We start from the raw sequence: 27,264 nt of genomic DNA, 5'->3' as shown, positions 1-27,264 counted from the left end.
TATAGGCGTGGGATATAAGAGTGGGATAGTTTTTATACTGTCAAAAAACAGAGTTACCATTTCCATTGGTTGAAGCCTCCGAACTTTCCCAACCCATTGATTTCATCACTGCTTTTTTCCAGCGAGCATATCGGAATTCACTTTCTGGAACAAGAATAAATAAAAAAAAAATATATATATATATAAAAAAAAAAAAAGATTTCTTGCAAAATTTTTGGATAAGAAATTTTAAGTGTACCTCCAGAGATGCGGTGCCACACGTTCTTCACAGTTCATCGTGGAGAGACATAGATTATATTGGCCGAGTCATGTTGCCGAGGTTAACATCAAAAGAAACAGCAACCTTATGGCCCGGCATCTCTCTCCGCCAAATTGTACAGAGTTTGCGGCGTCACATTTCTGGAGGTACACATTAAGGCTACTTTCACACTGCCGTCATGATCCTGCCTGTTCTTGACCCATTATTCATCAATAACGGATCAGGAATTAACAGATCAAATCAGAACGGATCATAACGGATGGCCAATTTCCGTTATTTTAATTAACATTCTGTTAAACGGACATTGCCAATCCATTATGATCAGTTATTTTATTGTCTGCTTATTTTAACTCCTTTTTTACTTTCTGGTTTAGAGGCTTTACTAAACATGCTCAAAAGCAATAACGGATCATAATGGAATATACAAATAATAGGTACTAACGGATGGTCATTTGTGGTCATCAGTCATCCATAAACTTCAATGTTAAAATTTGAACGTCCGTTATTCAACCGTTATTTTTGAGGGGAGAAAAATTTGTGTATGCACAATTTTTTTGTCCCTTCATAATAACTGACGTAATTCATAACAGGCTATAACTGGTGACAAAAGATGCTCAAAAAAATCCCATTGACATGAATGGGATTCTTTGACTGACGTTTTCAGGATTTTACAACAGAAGATAACGGGAGAATTTACAGGGTGACAATGGTAGTGTGAAAGGGGCCTATGAAATGGCTTGGGATTTACCTTCAGGATTAATCTGTGGTTCAAATCGTTCACAAGTCACTGCTGTCAAGTCTCCAGGTCTGAGACTCCAGACACCCACTCCTTCTGCTGCCCCAGCAGCCATGGCTGCTCCTAATGCAGTTGTTTCAGGCATCGAAGGCTTCACTGCAGAAGAAAATTGAGTTATTCTCAAGGCTAGGTAACAAAATATGTTGGTTAACAGTCATAGCAGGTTCATAGAGATTTAAATGGTAAAATAAAAAAACAATTAAAAACGCCATCTGATTGCCTTCGATTCTCTGCAGCAAATTGCTGCCCTTGAGAGATTATTGACTATGCCCTGTATTTTATGAACACGCATTTAAATGGATACTTAAAAACTAAATTGCAATATATCTAAGACCTTTTCATTCTGTGTACTCACCAGAACAATAAAATGCAAAACAACTTGTAGATCTTGATGTGTTGATGAGACAACACTGAGATTCTTGTCTTTAAAATCTAACCTGAAGATACTTTGGGGCTGTCACTCAGTCACACTGATTAACAAGGTAATTGAACAAGACGGCAAAAAGCAAAGGATATATATGTCTACAGAGCATAGACAATGAACTGCTCACCCACTGGGATGCACAGGATATCAGCCTGTAACTGCATGAGGATCTTATTGTTAGTCATGCCCCCATCAACTTGCAGCTGGCTCAGAGGAATTCCACAGTCTTTGTTCATTGCATCTAAAATCTGGTAAGAAAAAAATAAGATTAGGGTGTACGGAGACTTATCAGGCTGTAACTGTCCCACCACTGATTCCCTCATCTGAGCTCAAGTAAACCCTTATATATGGTTCATACATTCCCTATCTTCTTCCAACAATAGATCTAAAATATGGAAATCTTACTTTGGATGTTGTAGTTTAATTCTAAAAAGAATCCATCTGACAAAAATCCTTGCCATGACTTGTAATATTATGGATGCCACAATGCTTGAAAGACCCAGAAGTATAAATGAACCCAGCACAAATCCTTTTTGTACATTGTAACTATATTCAAACTTATTGGTTTCCCCTAGTAAACTGTATATATTATATATGGCCTCTAATTAAGGGAACCTGTCAGTCACATAGAAAATGCTGTCCAATCTTCAGGAATCTAAAGCTGAACAGGTATACAATCCATTCAGAAAGAATTCAGACCCTATATTTCTTCCACATTTTGTTATGTTGCGGCCTTGTGCCAAAATAAAAACAAAATTCCAAGCTTTCCCCGTATCAATCTGCACTCAAGATATTGTGAAAACAGTTTTTACATTTTTGCAAATTTATTAAAAAGTGAAAACTAAACTTTCAATTATAGCTGGGCGGTATGAGCAAAAACATGTATCACAGTATTTTTGTAAGTGATGGCGGTTCCCCGGTATTTAACGGTATCCCCCCCCCAATGTGTCCTGGGCGCCGCTTCTCTTACAACACCCCATCACCCCCCCCCCCCCCCCGATGAATTGGCTGTCCCCACATCATGTCACCTGCAAGTGCTCCTCTGCTCCTCCTCCTATGAGTTGCGGGCCGCCGGCGCTAGAAATCTGTACTGTACTACAAATAATGTTTCCCGGGCTGCAAAAATAAAAACAAAATAAACTTTAACTAACCTGCCTACGTTCCCCCGTTGCTCTGGTACCGTCTTCACTGTCCTGCGCTGTGGTCCTCTTGCTGTTTCCTTGGGATGGGAAAGTAATCGCTGCGGCCGGTGATAGGCTGAACGCACTGTCATGTATGAAGCCGGCCTGCTCCTTACATGACGGTGGGCTCAGCCTATCAGCGGCTGAGGCTTGACGTCGCTGCGGCCGGTGATAGGCTGACAACTCTGACATTTCCATCCCCCGGACCTCAGCGAAGGGACCGTGAGGCCGGTAACGGGGAATGTCGGAAGATGAGTTAAAGTTTATTTTTGCAGCCCAGGCAACGTTATTTGTAATACAGTACAGATTTCTAGAGCTGGCGGCCCGCAACTCATAGGAGGAGGAGCAGAGGAGCACTTGCGGGTGACATGATGTGGGGACAGATGCTGGTACAGCGCATGTGATAATTCATTGGGGGGCGGAAGAAAAGCAGAACAGCACTCGCGGGTTTACATATGATTAGTTCCCCGATGTGGGGACAGCGCGCTGCGGAGGATAATTCACTCATTCGAGGGGGGGGGAGGGGCCAAACCGGTATTGTGGAGGGGCAAAATTCATATCGTGCAGAAAAAAAAAATTTGCTATTCGGTATGAACCGGTATACCGCCCAGCACCACTTTCAATTGGACAAAAGTATTGAGGCCCAAATGTCAACATTTCTAATATCTTGAAAGAAAATGTACTGGTTCTCAAGGACTAATTTGGTAGTATGGGTGAAGTAGATAGTTTGAGTGTGTATGTGTGGGTAGTAGAATTTCTAATATCTTGCAACAACAGTGAAAAAAAAGCCTTCAGTATGTACCTCTCTGGTCTGGAAACAGACAGCTTCAAGAGCAGCAAATGCTATGTGATTCTTATTTGTAAACTGTGTCAGACCACAGATGATTCTGAAAAACAGAAGCAGAAAAAGTCAGAATGCATTAAATATGCATGCGCTTCCTTCAAAATGTACATAAAATATACCACCTTGGACCAAGCTGTGAAATAAAAGCATATCCCATGTCAAGGATCACTTGGAGTGTGCCAATGAGGTTTCAAAATGTCAGAATTGGGCAACTTCCTTATAAAAAAATAAACCGCTTTAATGATAGTCCATTAAGATTAAGGCAAACAAGCTGTGAAAGACTGGTCGCCCTCCAGTGAAATACATTGGAGTTAAATATAGTTCTCTTTTATGAGTTTACCTAGTTACTATCATGCACATTTTTTTTTTTGAGATGACACAGGGAAATATCAGGGTTTTGACCAGTCAGAGTCTCAGTGCTGAGACCCTCGCATATACATATAGACTGGAGAAGCGTGCAGCAGCACACTTCATTCCCTTACTCAGCACTTAATGTCTGATTGTAGGGGAGGACTCGATTGACTAGAACAGAGTCCGTCTCCTGCAAGGAGCACAGAGTCAGGAGAAAAGTGCCTCACCCACCTATATTTAAGGATCGTGGGAGTCTCAGCAATGAGACGCCGGATCAAACTTTTTAACGTGTATCTGTGACATGTCAAATGTTTTGTATAATGACAGCTTTAACTATCGGCGTGACCAAGCGGTATCTACCACGAAACGGGACCGTCGGCTCCACAGTGCTCTAAATTTTCCTTTCCTCTCCTCCCTGAATTTGTAACCTATATTATGGATTAAAAGTCATACTTTCTGCATCTACTACGGGTGAGTGCAATACTTTAACTTCATTATATATTTTGCAATCCTTGTCCAAGTAACTGCACCCCCGAGATGAGCACATCTCTTCAGCAATCCGCTCATCACTTGCAACATATATCACAGAGTCTGTATGTCTTTTTACTTTCATTAAACCCTTTAACTGTGATATTGGTTTCCTTGTGTACAACAGTTAAAGGGGTATTCCAGGCAAAAACTTTTTTTTTATATATCAACTGGCTCCGGAAAGTTAAACAGATTTGTAAATTACTTCTATTAAAAAATCTTAATCCTTCCAATAGTTATTAGCTTCTGAAGTTGAGTTGCTGTTTTCTGTCTAACTGCTTTCTGATGACTCACGTCCCGGGAGCTGTCCAGCTCCTATGGGGATATTCTCCCATCATGCAAAGGATATTCTCCCATCATGCACAGCTCCCGTGACCTGACATCATCATTGAGCAGTTAGACAGAAAACTTCAGAAGCTAATAACTATTGGAAGGATTAAGATTTTTTAATAGAAGTAATTTACAAATCTGTTTAATTTTCTGGAGCCAGTTGATATATAAAAAAAGTTTTTGCCTGGAATACCCCTTTAAGACCACAATATATATATATACACACACACATTGATCACAGACAGACATACCCCCTGGCACTTGGCTCCCAATATGGTGCATATAGGCCTGAAAATGCGGGAACAAAATAGCAGCCATATGATGTTCCGGCTTCAGCAGCAAGTTTTTCTAAAAGAAACAATGAATATTAACCACGTGTGCATATTGTTATGGTGGTAAATAGGTTTTTACTTTAAAAATTATACATACCTACTTCTTCAGTTGTTTTAACGATGCCAAGGTTATCTCGTAACCAGCGCACAACTGCTCCAGCTATTGCAACTGACCCCTAAATTACAAAAGTGTGAAGCAACGTCACCCGATAAGCCACGTGGGTTATGTAGAGAATGTAGAGGGTCAAAACTAACCTCAAGTGCATAGCAGGCAGGCTTATCTCTTCCAAGCTGGTAAGCCACTGTGGTCAACAGCCCATGGTCTGATACAACGGGCTATGGAGCAAAGCAAGATAAATACATTAGAGCAGTGCATAATAACATATGAAAATATAGAAATGCAGCTGAACTTCTGATAACTTCTGTAAACAAGATATGAATACATTTCTATTCCACCAGTTCTAATTGCTCACCTTAGGGCCAGTATTGCACAGTAAGAAACAACCTGTACCGTACCTGGGAAAAGAATTGCAGATCATCATCAACATATGAGAACTCAAATACCAGGTGCATTACTGAATAGGAACTGCCAGGATAACCATCTAATCATTACTATTATTTACATATGTCTGATACAGTTGTACAAATTGGCAAAAGAGCATGTTACATTTAACACTTATCCAGTGGAATTGCCATTAAGGTGCATGTTATAGAAGGGCATGAGTGTTCTGGAACGCATGAAATGACATGTTCGGAGAACACTAGCATCTACAATAAGCTTCACGTTTTTGACTTTCACTTGTAGGCTATAAGCATCTTTTGATGAGGAGAATATATAGACAAATATATGAATGGACAGTACAGTGATCCCTCAACTTACAATGGCCTCAACATACAATAGTTTCAACATACAATGGTCTTTTCTGGACCATTGTAACTTGAAACCAGACTCAACATGAAATGTACAGACAGTCCAGATCTGTGAATTGTGTCAATGGCTGGAAGAACTGACCAATCAGAATGGACATTTACACCTGTACTACTGAAGTGCATGCACTGACTGTCTGGTAGCGCCTCCCTACAATACGGTTAGCTTCTCCCAGGGATGTGGAAATCCTATAGCCCGACGCCCGGGACAAGTAGTTTTGGGCACCGGGCAGGTGAATTGTTTATAGATTTAGCCCTGTATCGGGCAGGGACAGACCGACTTCCCCCTTATTTTTCTTTAATGTCGGTGTGAGGTGCAGGAGCCGATGGAAGTCTACACCTCACACCAGCGCTCAGAGTATATGGAGGGGGCGGCGGCCTCCAGCTGACTGCAGAGCCCCCTTATCTCCCCTCCTGGAGGATGGACGGAGCTCAGAAGACACAGCAGGGTGAGAGAGAGGATGTAGACAGCTCCGTGCACAGCTCCATCCCCCGCACTCAGCTCTATCCCTCCCCTCCCCCTGCTCTGTCTAGACAGGACCTAATCCACTACGGGGCGGTTGCTTGTTTGCACGGGGTAAACACAGAGCGGGGGAGGACGGAAATCTCACCTCACACCGGCCGGGACTACAGCTCTGATGTCCACTCATGGCGGCTCAGGTGAGGAGACCAAGAATGCAGGCGGCGGCAGGAAGGGTGGTTGTATATGTATGGTGTGAGTGTATGTGTGATGTGTATGTGATGTATGATGGGGGAGGATGGTGTATATCAATGTTTCCCAACCAGGGTGCCTCCAGCTGTTGCAAAACTACAACTCCCAGCATGCCCTGGGCATGCTGGGAGTTGTAGTTTTGCAACAGCTGGAGGCACCCTGGTTGGGAAACACTGGTGGATATGTATGGTGTGAGTGTATGTGTGTATGATGTCTATGTGTGATGTGTATAATGTCTATGTGTGATGTGTATGTAATGTATACTGTGTGTATGATGTCTATGTGTGATGTGTATGTAATGTATGATGTGTGTATAATGTCTAAGTGTGATGTGTATGTATGTGATGTATGATGTGGGGGGGCAGCGGCAGGTGTATGTATGATGTGTGCATATGTATGGTGTATATGTATGGTGTGAGTGTATGTGTGTATGATGTCTATGTGTGATGTGTATGTAATGTATGATGTGTGTATAATGTCTAAGTGTGATGTGTATGTATGTGATGTATGATGTGGGGGGGCAGCGGCAGGTGTATGTATGATGTGTGCATATGTATGGTGTCTATGTGTGATGTGTATGTAATGTATAATGTGTGTATGATGTCTATGTGTGATGTGTATGTAATGTATAATGTGTGTATGATGTCTATGTGTGATGTGTATGTAATGTATAATGTGTGTATGATGTCTATGTGTGATGTGTATGTAATGTATAATGTGTGTATGATGTCTATGTGTGATGTGTATGTAATGTATAATGTGTGTATGATGTCTGTGTGTGATGTGTATGTAATGTATAATGTGTGTATGATGTCTGTGTGATGTGTATGTAATGTATAATGTGTGTATGATGTGTATGTAATGTATGTATAATGTCTGTGTGATGTGTATGTAATGTATAATGTGTGTATGATGTCTGTGTGATGTGCATATAATGTATGATGTGTGTATAATGTCTAAGTGTGATGTCTGTGTATGTGATGTATGATGTGGGGGGGCAGCGGCAGGTGTATGTATGGTGTGTGCACATGTATGGAGTATATGTATGGTGTGAGTGTATGTGTGTATGTAATGTATGATGTGGGGGGGGGGCAGTGGCGGGGGTGTGTGTGGGTGTGTGTATGTATGATATGGGGGCAGTGGCTGGTGCATGTATGATATGGGGGCAGTGGCTGGTGAATGTATGATATGTGTATGCATGAATGTTTTGTATAGGAGCGGACTGTCACGTCGGGCATTAGGGCAGTTGTACCATCTCATTTTATTTATTTTTAGTGGCACCCGCACTAAATTGCACCCCCAGAATCCTGCCCCTTCATACTCACCCGCCAACCAAGAGCCCCACGGATGCACGCAAACACGCCTGAACCAAAACTACAACTCCCAGCATGTTGGACCATAACCTAAACTGTAGAACTATAAAGTGTAACATGCTGGGAGTTGTAGTTTTTGTTCGGGTCAGCTGCAGAGCTATAGGCTGCATCAGGGCATGCTGGGTGTTGTAGTTACTAACTGTAATTCCCAGTATTCCTTGACACAGACTATGGCTCTGCAGCTGACACAAACCAAAACGACAACTCCCAGCATGTTACACAATAACCTTAACTGTACTACTATACAGTGCAACATGCTGCGACACCCACAGAACCATAGGCTACATCAGGGCATGCTGGGAGTTGTAGTTATCTAGTAACTAAATGCAACTTCCAGCATTTTCTGACACAAAATGCACCATATAAACTGGAGAAGCAGAACCCCCCCCCCCCAGTAACATAAAAACTGAAAAAAATTGATTAAAATATTTTTAAAAGTGCGTATATATGTGAATAAGCCCCTTTCCTAATAAAAGTTTCCAATTTTCTTTAAATAAAAATAATGTACAAAAATAAACATAAGTGGTATCGCTGCATGTGGAAATGTCCAGACTATTAAAATATGATGTTAATTAAACCGTACGGTGAACGGTGTAAATGTAAAAGAATAGTCCAGAATTGTTCATTTTTGGTCACTTCATATTAGAAATTTTTTATAAGGATCAAAAAGTTACATGTAGACTTTTCTGGGCTTGTCTGGGGTGTAAGAGGATCTACAGCTCTCCCCCCGCTAATATCCTGACATACTGCGATCACCTATTAACCCATTAGATCACCGCTGTCAGCAGTGTCTAAAGGGATCTTATATCCATCCCTGGTGGTCTAGTGGGGGGGATCGTACTATTTTGGTGAAAATTATTTTATCTACCAGGACAAGTGGATTTTCTTGAGGGACAAGTAGATTGTGTTCCGCTTTAGTCCCTTGGACAAGTAGTTTTTTTTTATATTTCCACATCCCTGTTCTCCTTTGGTCAACAGGTAAGGGCGGCTACATTTTGCGTGTACTGTACAGGACCCTGAAGAAGCTCCTGCCCTCTATATAGACCAGTCTTTCCCAATGAAGGTGCCTCCAGCTGTTGCAAAACTACAACTCCCAGCATGCCTGGACAGCCAAAGGCTGTCCAGGCATGCTGGGAGTTGTAGTTTTGCAACAGCTGGGGGCACCCTGGATGGGAAACACTGGCATAGATAGTAATTTACAGCTTCCAGTAGCTCTTTCTTACTTTTATATGTAAGGATTTGCTTTATCTATATTAGTTATCTACTTATTTTTGTTTAATCCTCACTTTTTCCTATTTTTGGATGACATTTTGGTGGCTTCAGAACCAATTACCAGGTTTCCATAAAGTTATGGTCTCAACATACAATGGTTTCAACATACAATGGTTGTCCCAGAACCAATTAATATTGTAACTTGAGGGACCACTGTACAGAGCTCTTTCTAGAGGTCTTTTTCTATGTTGGCTGCTAACCTGGCATCCTCTACATCTAAAAGAAAGAAGGTTTCACCATCATCACAGACAGATTCTTTACTGTAAGAGCAGTGAGACTGTGGAACTCTCTGCCAGATGATGTTGTGATGACCGACTTATTAACCAAGTTCAAGGGAGAGCCAGGAGGTTATTGTTAATACATTTCTGGAGGTGGGATGTTGATCCAGGGATTTATTTTGATTGTAATATTTGAAATCAGGAAGAAATTGAACTATTGTCTTTTTTAACCTTATAAACTATAACTATGATAGCAGTTATCTTGGGTAACCACTAACACATGGAACTGGCTGCACTACATTTCAGGCAACAATCTTAATTCATTCATTTACAGACGCCCTGTTATTCAGTTTGCAGCCTGCTCCTAGCTTCAGATGTTTCTCATATGGCAGAATACCTCCTAGTTATACATGCTGGATGTGAGGGCTGGGTGTCCAGGATGCTGAGGTCTTCGCTAGATCTAATGTTATCAGTGCAGCTCAGTTCCTGTAAATGTCTCTTTCTACAGATCATGAGGGATCTATTTAAGATCTATTTCCCCATCCCTTCTCCTGCACAATGTTCCCCGAGTAGTCTTCTTTGTCTACTGTCTACACAGTAGGGCTGCACGATATGGGAAAAATGTGTGATTGCGATTGTGGGCCTAAATATTGTGATATGCAATGCGATATAATAAAAAAAAATTGTGAAATCCCCCCAATTTCATGTCCAATCGCCTCCATTTCACATCTACCTACCCATTTTATGCCCACTGCCTATTTCACACCCCCCTCTTGTCACATTCCCCTGTCACATTCTCCTCCCCTTGTCACATTCCCCCCCTCTTGTCACATCCCCCCCTTGTCACATTTCCCCCCCCCCTTCTGTCACACTGCCTAACAGCCCCCCCTTCTGTAACATTCTTGTACTGCAGTAATATACTGGGTTTCCTGGGCGGATTTCAAATCTTCCGCGGGACCCAGGAAACCTAGTGTATTACTGCAGTACAAGACCTTTCTCCATCAGCCAATCACTGGCTTGACACATGACACCACTGCGGCCAGTGATTGGCTGAAAAGGGAAAGGTCCTACTGTACTAAGAAGAGAGGAAACTCCGTAGCGCACAGAGACGAATCTGCAGGGACCAGGACATGTGAGCATAAGGTTTTTTTTATTTTTCTCCCTGCGCCCTTAGCTCAGTGTTTTTCTAGCAGGGTGCCTCCAGCTTTTGTGAAACTACTACTCCCAGCATGCCCGGACAGCCTTTGCCGATCCGGGCATGCTAAGAGTTGTAGTTTTGCAACAACTGGAGGCCCCATGGTTGGGAAACACTGAATTTTAGTATTTAAATTAGTTTTTACCTGCTTTGGCTGGCCCCCGCCACGGGAGCCAGCCCGAGCAGATAATCGCATGTTTTCCCGGGGGGGGGGGCCGTATCGCAAAAAGCAAAAAATCACAATTCGATTGCTTTTGCGATATATCGTGCAGCCCTACTACACAGTCTCTGATCCCACCTTCCAACATTCTGCTTTGTGTGTGCGCTTCTCTTTCTAGCTATACTTTGATACAGTACAGACTCTGTGATCTGCCCTCTCTGAAAACCTGAATGCTTTCCCTTAGTATCACTTTGATCTGCCTCATACAGTAAATTCTTCTCCCCTCCTTCTGTCCGGACAATACTAAGCAAAAAGAAAAGTGAAGAGCTGACACAACTAGAAGCATGTGCTGTACAGCGTTGGATTGGCCCATTAGGGGACTAGTGAATTCCCCAGAGGACCTCCACATAGTTCCAATTCAGCCGTGTCCATGCTAACTGCGCAATTCCAAGTAGAAAGCAGCTGCTTTCTCAGCTCAGAAGAGGCTCTGTTTCTTGTTTACATAAAGGTTAACTAGATCTCTGGAGGCTTGTATTAGTTACCGTCTCCTTTTGTACATTTAGATATTTTACATGCATAACTAAAATCTGCATTCCCAGAATAAAATAGACAGAATTTCTCTGCATGCATTATTTCTCTTTCAATAAGCAACATTTCATTGTTGTGCTATGTATAATATGTCTAATAACCACACAGTTATTGAAGAGCAGAATTCCCAGAAAACCTCATATTGCTACATCTAAAATCACACTGACCAATTCAGATGTGAAGCTAACGTAGGCAAGCTCTGCCATCTACTGGTGTTACGTGGAATCACAACTCCTGTATGCTGCCCGGACACTTCACTTACGTATTTTTTGCTTGTCCATCTTTGAAACACATTTGTCCAACTAATGCAGCTGACTGATCCCCCAAACACTGAAAGGAAAAGGAAAAGTTTAGTTGCAATGTACTGTTGTTCCAGCCATTGTTTTAACCGGAAAAGTCACTGCAAAATATATTCCGCCCTATCAGAAAAGGCCATGTTATGTTTTGCTTACCCTACTGATCCCAAAAATATATCAGCTTCTGGAGTCTCAGTATGCATAAATAACTATGATAAAAATACTATTCCCAGTAATGACCAACTGTCAAGAGAAATTCCTTGCAAAAAACAAAACAAAAAAAACAAGCCTTGGTAACCCTACAACTTATTCCATCCCTACTTAGATCTTACCACCTCTCACTAGATTCCAAAGCATTGCCCAAAACCTGGTTGGGAAACACTGTATTACGCAATATGAAAACTGGAAGTTCTGGTGGGACCACAAACAACAAATATATATTTTTTGTACTTACCCCTGATATCGGAACTCCGGTCAGTGCTCCAGACTTCTGCAAATATGGAAAATAAAAGCTAGAGTCAATATTAAGGAACACAGAGAGATCATTTACAACATACTGGCTTACAGTGTTCTAGTTTAGCCTTGCAATCAGCTCCACTATCCTGTGAACACCATTTAAGCTTAAAGCAGCAAATAAAAGAACTGTGACCAACAGCAAAGCATTAAACAGACGCACCAGAATACTGTGCCCTTGAATGTGATGCAAAATTGTGACAATACAAAAATCATTGGAGGCTAAAAGAATAAACAATCATGCACATTTCCAGTTATTTGCCCAGTAGTGAGGACTGGCAGAGTATCTACAATTACAATATTGGAAAAACAGCCAACTCAATTTTTATTTTTATTTTTTTAATAACCTGGCAAGGCTGAAGGGAAATAGGTTTTCCTAGCGCTGTGGTGTAAATCCATCATACAGGCTACAGTGCCCTATCTGCCTTAAGGCCCGTGCCTAGGGCGGCAGTGTTGGAGAAGGGTAAAGAGCATATTTAAAAAAATAATTATAAAAAAAAATTCGGTTGAATCCACATGGGTCAGAATAGCTCCAAATTTACAAGCGGATTTCCAGCTGCAGCTGATTATTTTGTGGATTTGTGATTGATTTTATCCCTTTTTTTTTGTATAGGGAGAATGTCCACAATGACTAGACATGTAACTCAATAATTTTGCTGCTTATTTGTGACAGATCTGCATGAAAAAGTTCTGAAACAGACTCACCCTAATGGGACGTAAATAGTTCAAATGCTTAAGGCAGTGCCAGGAGCTGTAGTTTTGCAACAGCTGGAGGCACCCTGGTTGGGAAGCAATGATTTATGGCATAATACATTATCAGATGACTTATGCTTGCAAAGTACAGGATTCTAGACATACAATGACCCTGGATTCTTGAAGACACGGAAAATGCATTTTTACAAAAAAGCTAGATGTACTGAACATGTGAAATTCTCTGTATATCTGGAAATGGCATGACTTGTGCTTCAAGTGCTTGTGACGCATGGCTGGTGAACTGACCAACAAAAGCCTTTACTCACCAGGCTAGGACAGATTTTCTATGGTAGGCAAAAAACAAGAGCACAGACAGTTCACAACACAAGAAAGAGAGATAGATTCTTCTACTGACTACAGGGTTCCATACAAGAGACAACAATTTTTTACTTCAGAACAGGTCATAATTTGGTTAAATATATAGTATTTGGTTAAATATATAGTAATTTAAAAGGAAATCTGTCAGTAGTATCGCCCGCACTAAACCGGTTACACAGGCTTGTAGTGCGGGTGATGCTGATTAAAACTTTACTCACATTGTGTAGATTCACCCAGCCGTTCCGCCACAAATTGTGTTTCTCTATATATGCTAATGAGGGCCCTGGGGCATGGGCGGAGCTCCGATCCGAGCTTCAGGCACCCTGACGTCATCTTTGCCGGGCGGCCGCTGCACCCAGCTCATCAATTTCATAAACCCCTCCCAGCTCCTTCGGCCGTGTTATAGTACTGCGCATGTGCCGCTTACTGTGCAATGATGTCTGAGGCAAAGGGGAACGCCGCTTCCGGGAGGACACAGTAACAACGCAATTCGTGGCGGAATACTGGGTGAATCTACACAATGTGAGTACCGTTTTAATCAGCATCACCCCCGCACTACAAGCCTGTGTAACAGGTTTAGTGCGGGTGATACAACTGACAGATTTCCTTTAAGCAATGTTTTACACCACCCTTCCTTCACACACACACACACACACACACAATTACTAAAAAGCTGTTGCTATGCCTTGCCCATACACAGTAGCTGTGTACAAGTGGTAGTATAGCTGCACTGTCCTCATTGTTCCTGTGCTCTGTCTGAACAGCTTTACATCATGCTGTACCTGGTGCTCGAGACTGAGAGCACAGGGTAACCGCATGGGTTAAAGCTATTTAGACAGAAAGGACACCAGAAACAGCCCGTTAAGGCTAAGTGCACTGCTATTGTGCTCCGACACATTCAGTGTCCATTTTTTTTTTTTTTTTTTTTTTTTTTAATGGAGTCTCTCCTGCAACTAGACAGAGATTACAGCCAGAGAGTGAAGCACACATGCATGTGCATCTCCCTTTCATTCTAATGATATGTGGGGAAAGGGGGTCTAAACACTCAGATTCCTGACCCATCTAAATTTTTTGACACGTCTCTGTCTTTTGACGTGTGAAATGTTTTCCTAAATTACAGGGACGAACACTTTATAGTAGCTCTTTTTCTTAAAGTCTCAACTGCACAGATGCTTTACAGGTAAGGCTTTGGTGTCTGATGGTTGGGAGAGCTGGAGAGCTTCAGAAGTGGATGTATACTTTAGATATATAATGCATATAAAACCACAGATTTGGCTAGCTGCTGAGAAAAGGAGAGGTTATGGTATTCACCGTAAAATCTCTTTCTCGTAGCCTTCATTGGGGGACACCAATACAGATGGGTATATGCTCTTGTCACCAGGAGGGCGCTGACACTAGGAAACAAAAAAAAAAAAGTCGACTCCTCCCTGGCAGGATATAGCCGCCTACTGGAAGTAAGGTAATCAGTTTTGTCACCAAGCAGTAGGAGAAGTCAACAAAGAAATATGTCCGAAGGACCCCAGAAAGGAATCCTGGAGAAAAAAAAAAAAAAAACAACAAGAACCGGAAAAGAAAATCCGGACAAAGAATGAAGAAATGGGTGGGTGCGATGTCCCCCCAGTGAAGGCTACCAGAAAGAGATTTTACAGTGAGTAAAAAAAATCTCCATCGCTCTTCACTAGGTGACACCAATACTGATGGGACAAACTAAAGCAGTCCCCTATGGAGGGAATAACAACCAACAGCAAAAGGGGAATCAGTCCAGAGACCGAACCCACTCGATCGTAAGGCCTGCGGACAAGATCCCGGGCAGAGACTGTTCCCTGACAGAGTGAGAACACTGCAGAAAATAGATACGCCAGGGGCATACCTCAACTGGCAATGTAAATAGTCTAAAGCAGGCCATCGTACAGGGTGACTAAAGGAATAAAGCGGCACCCGATTCCGTCCCTAGAAAAGGAACCCTGCAGATATTAAACTGATAAAAACAGATGTGTCAGGCCAAGGCTGTAATAGCGCCTGGATGCCACAAGGGGGAGCTCATAAAGGAATGAAAAATCCAGGGCTTAATACAATTGTTGGCCACAAGAGGGCCAAACACCACCAAATGGTCTGAGTGACCAGTGGTGAAGGGAGAAGGGAGGCGCACAAGAAGAACACCGCCCCTGGAGCAGGCCTCAGACTAGGAGAAGCACGGGGGAGGGGGGAACTTGTGGTAAGATGCGGCAGCATGAACGGGGCACCAGCCGCACGATCTGCGGCCATTACAGGAAGAGGGCTGGGGAACTGGCTGAAAAATGCAGAACACGGTCAGCCACGTGGGACCGGAGACCCGCTGCCTACAGGTCTCCGGTCAGCCTAATAAAGAACGCGGCCAGGACACTGGACCTGGTCGCACAAGGTAGTAAGCGGGCAGAAAACGGCCCCACTGGGGAAGCAGACTACCGTGCAGGACCAGAGACCCACTGCCCCAGAGACTGAAACTGGAGCAGCAGCATAGAGTCTCCGGCCGGTAGTGAAGATAACATGGCCAGGGTACTGTGCCTGGCCGCAATACATATGGGTTAGAAATGCGTGGCACGAAGAGGCAGGAGGGAAGGTTCACTGGACTGTCCGCTCCAGAATGGCGACAAAGGCCATGAGGGGTCCGGCCCAGCACAGCCGCATTTGATGGCGGCTGCGGAGCTGGGCACATGAGAGAAAGGGGACCCCTGGATGAGCAAGAGGGAGGGAGAGGGGGAAGTTATAGTACATACTCACTCACGGTTCCATCTTCTTATACTCACCCTGAAGTCTTCAACCAGCTTACCATACCAGGCTAAGATAGCGGGGTGAGGGGGACCAGGACCCAGGGTACAACCTCCAGGCACTGGCCGTTGGCGAGAAGGGGTTAACAGTACATACTCTATGCCTGTGCCCCTTCATTGAATTTGGGGGAAAAGGTAGCACCATGCTCCTGAACTCCCACCTGAAAAAGGGAAACAAAAAGGAGAAAAAAAAAAAAAAAAACTAAACAGTCCTTACTAGAAAACAATAAAAATGACCAGGTCTGGGGAGCTCCTAGACCTGTGTCTTGCCTCCTACTGACACTAGCTAAAACAGATTATCTCACTTCCAGTAGGCGGATATATCCTTTTTTTTTTTCCTAGTGTAAGCACCTCCTAGTGGCAAGAGCATATATCCATCAGTATAGGTGTCCCCCAATGAAGAGCGACCGAGAAATACAGTCAATACATCAACTCTTATGTTGGTGGGGTTTTCTTCCATTTACTACTTGGATCAGGTCCTTCTACAACATTTCTATCGGATTAAAGGGGTACTCCGGTGCTTACACATCTTATCCCCTATCCAAAGGATAGGGGATAAGATGCCTGATCGCGGGAGTCCAGCAGCTGGGGACGCCCATGATCATTTACGCGGCACCCCGTTTGTAATCAGTCCCCGGAGCGTGTTCGCTCCGGGTCTGATTACGGTCGACCGCAGGGCCGGCGGGGTGTGACGTCATGCCTCCGCCCCCGTGTGATGTCACGCTCCGCCCCTCAATGCAAGCCTACGGGAGGGGGCGTGATGGATTGTCAATACAACCCTTTTCTCCCACTCTTCACACACTGATAGCAACACCGCAGGAGAAATGCTAGCACAGGCTTCCAGTATCCGTAGTTTCAGGTGCTGCACATCACGTATCTTCACAGCATAGACAATTGCCTTCAGATGACCCCAAAGATAAAAGTCTAAGGGGGTCAGATCGGGAGATCTTGGGGGCCATTCAACTGGCCCACGACGACCAATCCGCTTTTCAGGAGACTGTTCATCTAGGAATGCTCGGACCTGACACCCATAATGTGGTGGTGCACCATCTTGCTGGAAAAACTCAGGGAAAGTGCCAGCTTCAGTGCATAAAGAGGGAAACACAAAGTGGATTGGTCATCGTGGGCCAGTTGAATGGCCCCCAAGGTCTCCCAATCTGACCCCCTTAGACTTTTATCTTTGGGGTCATCTGAAGGCAATTGTCTATGCTGTGAAGATACAAGATGTGCAGCACCTGAAACTACGAATACTGGAAGCCTGTGCTAGCATTTCTCCTGCAGTGTTGCTATCAGTGTGTGAAAAGTGGGAGAAGAGGGTTGCATTGACAATCCAACACAATGGGCAGCACATTGAACACATTTTATAAGTGGTCAGAAACTTGTAAATAACTCATGAAAGAATAAAGTTACATTAAAACCAAGCACATCATTGTTTTTCTTGTAAAATTCCCACATGAAATTCCCACATGACCCTCTTCCTATTGAAAAAACTAAAGTTGGATTCAAAATGGCCAACTTCAAAATGGCCGCCATGGTCACCAACCATCTTGAAAAGTTCCCCCCCTCACATATACTAATGTGCCACAAACAGGAAGTTAATATCACCAACCATTCCCATTTTATTAAGGTGTATCCATATAAAAATGGCCCACCCTGTCAGATTAGCCATGAAAAAGCTACAACTCTACACTGAAGGTATGGTAAACAGTCAGTCCAGGGTATAAAAGAGTCAAGCATATTCATAAAGCTTATCTGCCTCAATGAGATTATCATGACATAATTGAAGCTTATCAATAACATTAAAGCATCCATAACTTCCAAGGACTAGACAATAAAATCTTATGGCTATCCTCAATGCAACAGCAATGTGTTGATTATGTAATCTAGTATGTGTAAATCCTGCCGGTCACGTAGCACAAAAGAACATAAGAAAACAAATGCATTACCATAAGTCCGTAGATTTCAGAAGAACTTCTTACTTTAGGCAGCAAGCTCATGGGTATGTCAAAAAACCTAAGGACGAGTAGATACAATGCCAATAAAGACAGAATTGTACACACATGATTACTTCAGCATTATCATACAGCATTCTTACTTTTATGGGTCACCTAAAAAGTAGAAAGGCAGAGAGAGTATTGAAGTTAACTGGTTGTAACTCACTGGCAGAGCTCTACATCCCATTCCAGGGTATTGATGTTGAACAGCATGGTTCTGCTGGCATTGGTCACATCGGTACAGTGTACACCCCCATTCTTCCCTCCAGTCAAGCTCTAAAGAAAGCAAAAGTATAAAGAAATACCAGATGAGAGCTTTACTGCAGAATATATTTTAAGACAATATTAAAACCAAACAAGATTTTATTTAAATCTAGTTCATTGAAATACGAAAAACTGCTTGGGGCTTATGAACAGTGCTCTTGGAGAAACTGAAACAAGAAAAATACATCTCCAGTTTGTTGGTGGCAGAGAACTCTATTAGAGAATTGTATTATATTTTACTAGCTGAATATCTAGCATTTATGCTTGTATTTAATATGAAACCCTAAGCACATATTCAGAACTAGTAAAATGAGGCTTGTGGTGTCCTAAAACATAACAGGGCTGTTCATTCCTATCTTTCTAATCCAAGGTTCCAAAATGCTCTGTACACTAAAGCACTGTAACACCACAGTTTAAAAAAAATGGCTGCATGATACTGGGCTGTGCAGAAGATGCCAAAAACAATGTCCTTTTCTCAGGCGTGAGGTGAGCTGCACCGTACAGACTTCCTGCTCTTGCTACCAAATGTGAATGACCCCAAACAATCAGTAGAAAAGGGCCAAAAGAAGTGTTTGCTTTCCTGGCTGCGTGTCATGTGACCAGGACAGTCTCATAACATAAGTCTATGGGATTAGTCTAAATCACAAACACAGAGTGGGGAGAGAAGTGTGCTTTTCTTTCTTCGATAGATCGAGTGGCCAATCAGGTTTTGAACCCCAAGACCCAGACCAAAAAAAAAAAAGTGCTTTCCAGTCCCCAACTGCCCACCCTGCTTCCAACATAAGATATCTCAGCAGGGCCTTCTTATTCAGCCAATCATGATATGATACAGCTGTCACCAGTGATTGGCTGAGCAGGCAGGTTCTATTCTGATACGCCTTCATATGAGCAGTGGACTGGGGTTTGTAATTTTCCTTTTATTTTTATTCTTATGCATCAACATCGTACATTTTTAAATTCCAGAATACCACTTTAAGTACACCGCTTACTTGTTAAATTGTAGCTATGCAGCAGTTAAGTTGGAGAAGAGACACCAGATAAAGGTAAATTTGCACACCATTTTTGTGGAACATTAATGGTTTTTAATATGCTAATAAGGGTTTTCGGTGCATCAAGGAGTACTGATTTGGCTTCATTACTGCAGAGGGCTGGATGAATATTCATGAGGAGGCGTTGTTACTGCAGTGGGTGGGTGGGGTTATCGGTGCACCTAGGGTAAAGTAACACACTCAGTGCACCAAACACCCTTATTGGCATTTTAGAAGGATTTTTGCTGCAGATTGATAAAAAAACTTTATGCACATCAGTAAAAATCTACATCATAAGGACTTCACACACATGCTGAAGCTTTACACAAATGTACACATATAAGCTTAGCATTTGCATTAATGGGAACAGAGTGAAATAGCCCTGGCGTGTGTTACAAGATCCTAGTAACTCCATAATATATATCCCAAGAATCCACGTGATGCCACACAATGATGCCACATAGCTGTGAATTTTTGTGAACTAAGATAATACTTTGAAATAGAATAAAGGAACATTTATACACAATTATGCATCATAATGACTGTAACACAGGCTTTATTCATACAAGGAATGTGACTTCTAATGGAGCAAGAAATGCTCACATACATTTACACACGTAAAGCCAAGACAAAGCCAAGTATTGTATTATGTACACAATACATATTTCTTTATGGTAAATAAACTAATACATTTCTTTATACAATAGGAAGATTAATCACTGTACTAACTAAACAGCTTCCTTCTCTAGTCAGCCCTGTAGAGACCTATCTGCCTACCTACCCTTATTTTCCGGGCAGACACCACTTGACCCAAAAATGTACTCATTCACAGTACAAGAATGAACCCCAATAACATAATACCAGTCCCAATGTGAGAGTCAGAATGGAGCAGCTAACATATCACTTACCCAAATGATCCAGGAATCCACGGTACCAAACATGGCTCTGCCTTCTGCCACTGCATGCCTGATTTCTTCTACATTGTCCAGCAGCCATCGTAGCTTCACTGCACTAAAATAAGTACTCAATGGCAGACCAGTTCGCCCCTAAAAAATGAAGATATTGAAAACAGATTAGTGCATTCTCCACTGGATGCTGTATATAGTGTAGTTAAACCCTATAGTTACATGAAATGCCAAGAAGCATAAAATATTTCGAATTTTACGTGCTTAAAAACGTTTAATAGAGCATAAAAATAATGCAGCAAATATAATTATTCATATATATTATGGCTTTTACTATATCAGTCTCCTGCAGCTTGTGGGCAGCATCCAAGTAGTTTTAACTGAACCTATTTTTAAAGGAAGACAGATAATGGAAGAGGCACACATGGGAAAATAGTGGCCTAATAAAAATTTCAGACCAGGTTTATTTTGAAAATTGTAAGCACCCTAATCTAATCTTGTATTATAGAACTGCTTTTCTATGGCAGCTTTCACACTATAAAGTTGCTCCGTTTTAAAGACCTGTTATAATGTCCCGTTAAGAAAACCCTTAAAAACGGCCATTAAATAGCCGTTACAAAATCCCATAAAAGTCTATGGGATTTTTTCATTATCCGTTATCACCCGCTATGAATAACGGACGTTATTTGTGATGGGAAAAAAATTGTGCATGTAAAGTTTTTTTTACTCCCGTCACAAATAACATCCGTTATTCATAACAGGTTATAACGGGTGATAAATGATAATCAAAAAATCCCATAGACTTTAATGGGATTTTGTAACAGCAGTTTTTAAGGGTTTTCTTAACGGGACATTATAACGGGTTTTTAAAAATTTGCAACTTTATAGTGTTAAAGCAGCCTAACTTTTAAGGTAGAAAATTACTCTTTCCTAGACTGTTTAGGGTTATTTGTAGGGTTATTTAAAAAAAAAAATTAAGGTAGTATAGACAAGAAAGAAAGGTCGAGTTTTAGAATAAAGAGGTCATCAAGATCAGCAAGATAAGGGTTAAGCAAGAGCTTAACGTTCACTCTCTTATCTGTAGAAAAACAGTCTTTTTTTGCAGTGATTTCCTAAAATAGTTTTTACCAGATTTTGTACAATTGCTGTACAATCTCCATTTTTTTGCCATGATTTGGGGAAAATCACAGCAAAAAAAACAGGAAAAAAAAAAAAGAAGAAGCAAGAAATGCAGCGAGAATCTGTGAACACATGCGGGGAGGTGTAGAACTACTATATATCCTGATCCTATAGAAATAGAAGATGGAGCTGAGAGGGGTCTGGGAGTTAGTAGAAATGATATGGTATGCGATCCTGTTATTACATGACCAAATTAGTGATAAAAAGACATGAATGCAGCTGCTTTGGAATAAAACAAATGGTACTGCAGCACGAGTGATTGTAAGGGTGCATGATATAGGTATAAAATAAAAATAAATAAACCTGGAGTGCATCTTTAATGAAAAATGGCCAAAATCATGGTGTGCAAACTTTGTGGCATCATACCTAAGACGATTGGAGGCTGAAATAGCTGTCAAAGATGTATTATCCATGCAATATTTAAAGGATTTAAGGCATACAAATGAGGACATATAGGTCCTTTTGTTATTATGTAAATAATATTTTAGTGCCCAGGTTTGCCCATTTCCTCTTATTAATCACCTCTGTGACAGCTGTGAATCAAAGGAAGAGGCATATGCAATCAGGCATGAAGGCGGTGAATAAGAGTAGATGGGGTGGCTAGTGCCTTTCTTTTTGTGAAATGGTTATTTCCTGTTGGAGTTCCCTCCTCCAACTATAAGTCCTATGATTCCTTGTTTGTAAGTGTGAGCCACCCCTTCCATTAAAACACACCTGTGCTCCCTTCCATGCAATAAACCAGTGTTTTCTAACAGGGTGCCTCCAGCTGTTCCAAAACTACAATTTCTTGCAAAATGATCTCCCCCCTACCCAGTGGTCGCTCCACCCATTGAAGCTAACAGGCTTCTTTCATCAGCTGACTAGTGATGTAATGTACTGCAACCTGGGAAAAGCTGAGACGACTCTTTTGTATGCTGTTATGCTACACTAACTTTACAGCCCCTGTAGCATAGTCATGGAAAAAAAAAAAAAAGTTCCCCAATTTGATGGAGGTGCAGTGCTTCAAAAGATTTCTTGAGACTGCCATGTACTGAACATAAGGATTCTTAGAAGAGTCTAATGCACTGCAAGATCAATCATATAAAGATGCCTAGAACTTGCCATGCTCCTTTTACACCTCTGACTTTAGAGCATATTGAAAACTGATAGATCTCTTTAACCCCTTAAGGACGCAGGGTTTTTCATTTTCGTTTTTTCCTCATCACCTTCTAAAAATCATAACTTTCAATTTTGCTCCTACAAACACATATGAGGGCTTATTTTTTTCCCCACCAATTGTACTTTATAATTACATCAATTTCACCACAAAATTTATGGCGAAACGAGAAAAAAAAAATATTTGTGGTGCAGAATTGAGAAAAAAAAAAAAACGCCATTTTGAAATTATGGGGGCTTCCGATTCTCTGCAGTGCATTTTTCGGTAAAAAGTACACCATATCTTTATTCTGTAGGTCCATATGGTTATAAGGATACCTAATTTATATTATATTATTTTATTTTACTACTTTAAAAAAATTATAACTACATGCACCAAAATTAGTATGTGTAAAATTCTTCTGACCCCTATAACTTTAATTTTTCCATATACGGGGATATATGAGGGCTAATTTTTTGCGCCATGATCATGAATTTTTTATTGGTACCATTTTCGTTTTGATGGAACTTTTTGGTCGCCTTTTATACATTTTTTTAGGGTATACAAAGTGACCAAAAATACGCAATTTTGGACTTTGGACCTTTTTTTACGTGTACACCATTAACTGTGCAGTTTAATTAACATTACATTTTCATAGTTCGGACATTTACGCACGTGGCGATACCACATGTTTATTTTTATTTACATTTCTTTTTTTAAATGGGAAAAGGGGAGTGATTCAAACTTTTATTAGGGAAGGGGTTATATCACATTAACAATTTTTTTTACACTTTTTTCTTGCAATGTTATGGCCCCCATAGGGGACTATAACATGCAATACCTTGATTGCAGACACTGATCAAAGCAAAGCCATAGCATTGCATTGATCAGTGTTATTGGTGCTCTGCTGCTCCAGTCTGGATCTCAGGCATGGAGCAGCAGAGTGACAATCCGACAGTGGGAGACAAGGTAAGAAGCCTCTCACTGTCCTCTCAGCTGTTCAGGATGCCGCGGTCCCGAACAGCCCACTGAGCTAACCAGCAACGCTTTTTCTCCCATTTTAGATGCCGTGGTCAACTTTGATCGCATTGTCCAAAAGGTTAATACCGGACATCAGCCCGATTGGCGATGTCCGGTTTTAGCCGCAGGTCCTGGATGCTGACAGCAACCAGGACCTGCCGGGTATGAAGCGCGCTCAGCTCCTGAGCATGCTTCACATAACGGGAGCCGGCCACAAGTGTAAGTTAAAGGGTTAATGCTGCTGTGTGGAGGCGACCTTACTATAGGTTAAAATAAACATAACAGGTGCATTTGTATGCCCCTATTAAGGTCAAATATCCTGTCCTAAATACTGGTCTAAGAAACTGAGCTAACAGCATCAAACTGGTGCAGAATCATGCCTGTATTAGGGTCATTTAAACTGCGCTGAGCATTAGATTCACATATCAGGGGTCCCCCCCCCCCTTTATCCAGACCAGATTTTATGTTATGAATTTTCAGTTCACCATACTCTATGCATATTAGCTATAGAAGACCATGACCTTTTCACTGTCACATATGAAACAAATACAATGTTTTTAATTGGCCAAAGGTGTTGTTGCACTTTACCTTAAAGACATTCTTGTTTTTTCCTGGAATTTTTTTCAGTAGCCGTTCAACAGTTGACTGGGTTCTTAAGTCAAGCCAAACTAAACAGAAAACAGAATACAATGGAGTTAGGAGCAGTCAAAGGATAACTAGACACACATTGGATCTGCCTGCATCTTGGGAAAAATGATCCAGTAAGGATAATGGTTGATGTCATGTGGTCCTATTTAAAGTGCTAGTTCAAGACCCTACCACTCGAAAGGGAATTTGTCAGCTACAATTCTTGTTCCAAAATACTGACATTGTTAGATGGTTGCTAGGGCAAGGAGTAACTTTCTGTGTATTCTCTGGTGCCAAGTGTCAGAGGTGCTTCCAAGCCCCTGATCTGCTGAGGGTTGAAACCCCCACCTTACTCCGCCTCCCTTCCCTGCCCCAACTTGAAAGTCAGCTTGAAGCAGAGTCCTGTTTCCAAATCTTGCACCTTTGCACAATTTGTATACACAATGCAGGAACAATGTTTAAAAACAGGGCTTAGCTTCCGGCTGTCAATCAAGCAGGGATGGAATGGGAAGGAGAGCAAAGACGTATTCCAGCCCTCAGCACTTCAGAGGATTGAGAACACCTTATTGACACTTGAAATGTGAATTAGGGATGACCTATTCCCTTTAAGCACCTGTATTGGGGGCAGCACAAGAGTACTATTGTGTTTTATTACTTAAAATAAATACATTTATAAATAAATAAATCTGCATGCTCTACCAAATTGGGACTTTTTTTGGCTTACATATTGCAGAGTGCCATGGTTTATATTCAACTAGTACATACAATATTTATGTATACTATGACATAGCTGCTTGTCATCATGCATTTTGTGTGTTCCTGTTACAACATGTGTGACTTAATGTGTGTCTTTTTTAAATTTCTAACAAAGACTGTGAAACCTTTTGACAATTATTTTAACTATACGTCACAACATAATGTTTGTGGGTTTATATTTGAAATCAAAGTAGTTGTTACATAAAGGGGAATTCCGGTATGCACCCACAATCTTCTGCCCAGCGCCCCGGCTCTCCTCAATTATGGAAAAAGGGGTGTACTTCATAGTTTCTGCCAGTGCTGCATCAATGCCTTTCAAGAGCAATAACACTTTTTTCTGTTGACATAGCCATGTCAGGACTTTGTGGGACAAGGTATATTTTTAATTTATTTCTAACATTTTTGAGGGGGCTAATTTTTACAGCCCTCATGAGTCTGTGGGTCAGTAGAATCAAAGCAAAAACTAAACTCATACTATTTAATTATGTTGTACAACAAAATAAAAAGCCTTTAAAAAAAAAAAATAAGGCTTGTGTTTTTGTGGGGAAAGTTTGACCATTTTGGACTTTCTGATCACTTTTTATACCACTTTTTAAGGAACAAATATCAAATAAACACTGTTCACAGATAACATTGGAACCACTGATGAGTGAGAAAGGCATTAATTATTTCAAGACAATGGCAACTATCAAGAGATGGGATATATTAGGCAGTCAGTTCTTGAATTTGGTGCAAGATACCACAGGACATACTTAAAAAGGCCTTGACAATTCAGATCTGCTCAGACAGCAACAGGAGGGATCTACACAGTATTAGGCAGTATGACGGCTGATATATATACACACACCAGAATTGGCGGGGGGACGCAACAATCAGGGTCACAGGGGTGTGGCTATGCCTGTAGGGAAAAGGGGGGGGGGGATCCTGAGCAATTACAGCTTTTAAAGGGGTATTAGGGGTATTATAGGACCAGCGGTGGACTGGAGCTTTGGGATGATACAGAAGAGCTGCTTTAGGCAGTTTGGGGGGGGGGTAACTATTGCATGGGGACAGAGAGGAGCCTAATTACTATTCTGGAGCAGAGGGGGACAAAATTTGGGGGCCCACAGTACTTTAGTTATGTCTCTGAATATTGGCATACAGGGACGTAAAAGCTAAAAGCCACTATAAAAGATTAATGTTGTACAAATTACATCATTTTGTTGCTGTTTTTCAAAACTTGTAATAAATTATGTAGCCACAAGAATCTAGAGAATTTATATTATCATGTGTCCGATTTTTGATGCCTCTGCCACAGTTGTCCATTCCTTCATTTCTAAAACTTACATCCCCCTCCCCCTTTAATTATCTATCATATAAATAGTTGGATCCTGATAACGGATAGATGTTGACATCCCTCCTACATCCGGAAACCCAGTGCCCGTCTGAGTCCAAAAGGGCATGTGGGATAGCATCCGTCTATTCTTAGGTTATCACATTTTTTTAGGGAGGGATCTGATTGGAGTATATCTATTTTATATATATTTTTTATCTAGCATGTATATAGCATGTAGCGTGTCACTGAAATAATTACTGCAATAAATAGGCAATAGGAAGAATTCAAACTAAGTATATAACCGCTTCAGTATTCACCTGATAACTAAACCTTATATATATGCATATATTCCCTATAAGTGTTTGAGAATAATCAGCCCAACACTATTCTCCATTGGTGTGGCTCCACCGGTTACTATGGGTGATATCATGCATTGAAACAGCTTGATCACCAATTAATAACAATAACCCACCTGGTCAGTTTTATAACTAGTTTTGGTTATTTTGTGATATTTTTCGCTTGGGAACTATACTGGTGTATTTTAAAATATCAAAATAAAATGTTTTAGGCACCTCCCCACTGTACTTTCATAGTTTTTTGGAGTACTATTTTTTACATACTTTTGAAGCTGGGAGTGTACCGACCTCTTGCTGGTCATTATACAATATTTGGCAAGTTCATCGTTAATTTATTACAAGTTTGGAAAAACATAATGTAGCCACAAGGATTTAGCTCTGATTACGATTAATAATTGACCTGTGTGGGTTCTATACATATATGCCCCAGCTGAAGGTTGTAAAAACAAATAAAAAGTTGATCATTTACCTTACTTAGTCATCTAAATGAAAACCTTTGCACTGTACT

At 41.4% G+C, this 27,264-nt stretch overlaps 1 protein-coding gene across 4 annotated transcripts in view; it reads right to left on the bottom strand.

Moving 5' to 3' along the window:
- Positions 1 to 27,264, bottom strand: part of GK (glycerol kinase) — a 100,541-nt gene that overhangs the window by 17,773 nt on the left and 55,504 nt on the right. For 3 of the 4 annotated variants that reach the window (XM_056556136.1, XM_056556139.1, XM_056556138.1), the window contains exons 5-19: positions 24,291 to 24,370; positions 20,372 to 20,509; positions 18,338 to 18,447; positions 18,124 to 18,190; positions 13,319 to 13,336; positions 12,241 to 12,276; positions 11,753 to 11,820; positions 5,519 to 5,561; positions 5,301 to 5,381; positions 5,143 to 5,221; positions 4,965 to 5,061; positions 3,463 to 3,547; positions 1,607 to 1,727; positions 1,008 to 1,151; positions 58 to 144 (exon numbers count right to left, since the gene is read on the bottom strand). In XM_056556136.1, the coding sequence (XP_056412111.1) occupies positions 58 to 144; positions 1,008 to 1,151; positions 1,607 to 1,727; positions 3,463 to 3,547; positions 4,965 to 5,061; positions 5,143 to 5,221; positions 5,301 to 5,381; positions 5,519 to 5,561; positions 11,753 to 11,820; positions 12,241 to 12,276; positions 13,319 to 13,336; positions 18,124 to 18,190; positions 18,338 to 18,447; positions 20,372 to 20,509; positions 24,291 to 24,370 (1,254 nt within the window). The remainder of the gene's footprint in view (positions 1 to 57; positions 145 to 1,007; positions 1,152 to 1,606; positions 1,728 to 3,462; positions 3,548 to 4,964; positions 5,062 to 5,142; positions 5,222 to 5,300; positions 5,382 to 5,518; positions 5,562 to 11,752; positions 11,821 to 12,240; positions 12,277 to 13,318; positions 13,337 to 18,123; positions 18,191 to 18,337; positions 18,448 to 20,371; positions 20,510 to 24,290; positions 24,371 to 27,264) is intronic. The other variant, XM_056556137.1, reaches the window with a different exon arrangement.

Source organism: Hyla sarda, chromosome 2, assembly GCF_029499605.1.
Source record: "Hyla sarda isolate aHylSar1 chromosome 2, aHylSar1.hap1, whole genome shotgun sequence".
Classification (NCBI taxonomy): domain Eukaryota; kingdom Metazoa; phylum Chordata; class Amphibia; order Anura; family Hylidae; genus Hyla; species Hyla sarda.
This window is presented reverse-complemented; position numbering and strand designations above follow the sequence as displayed.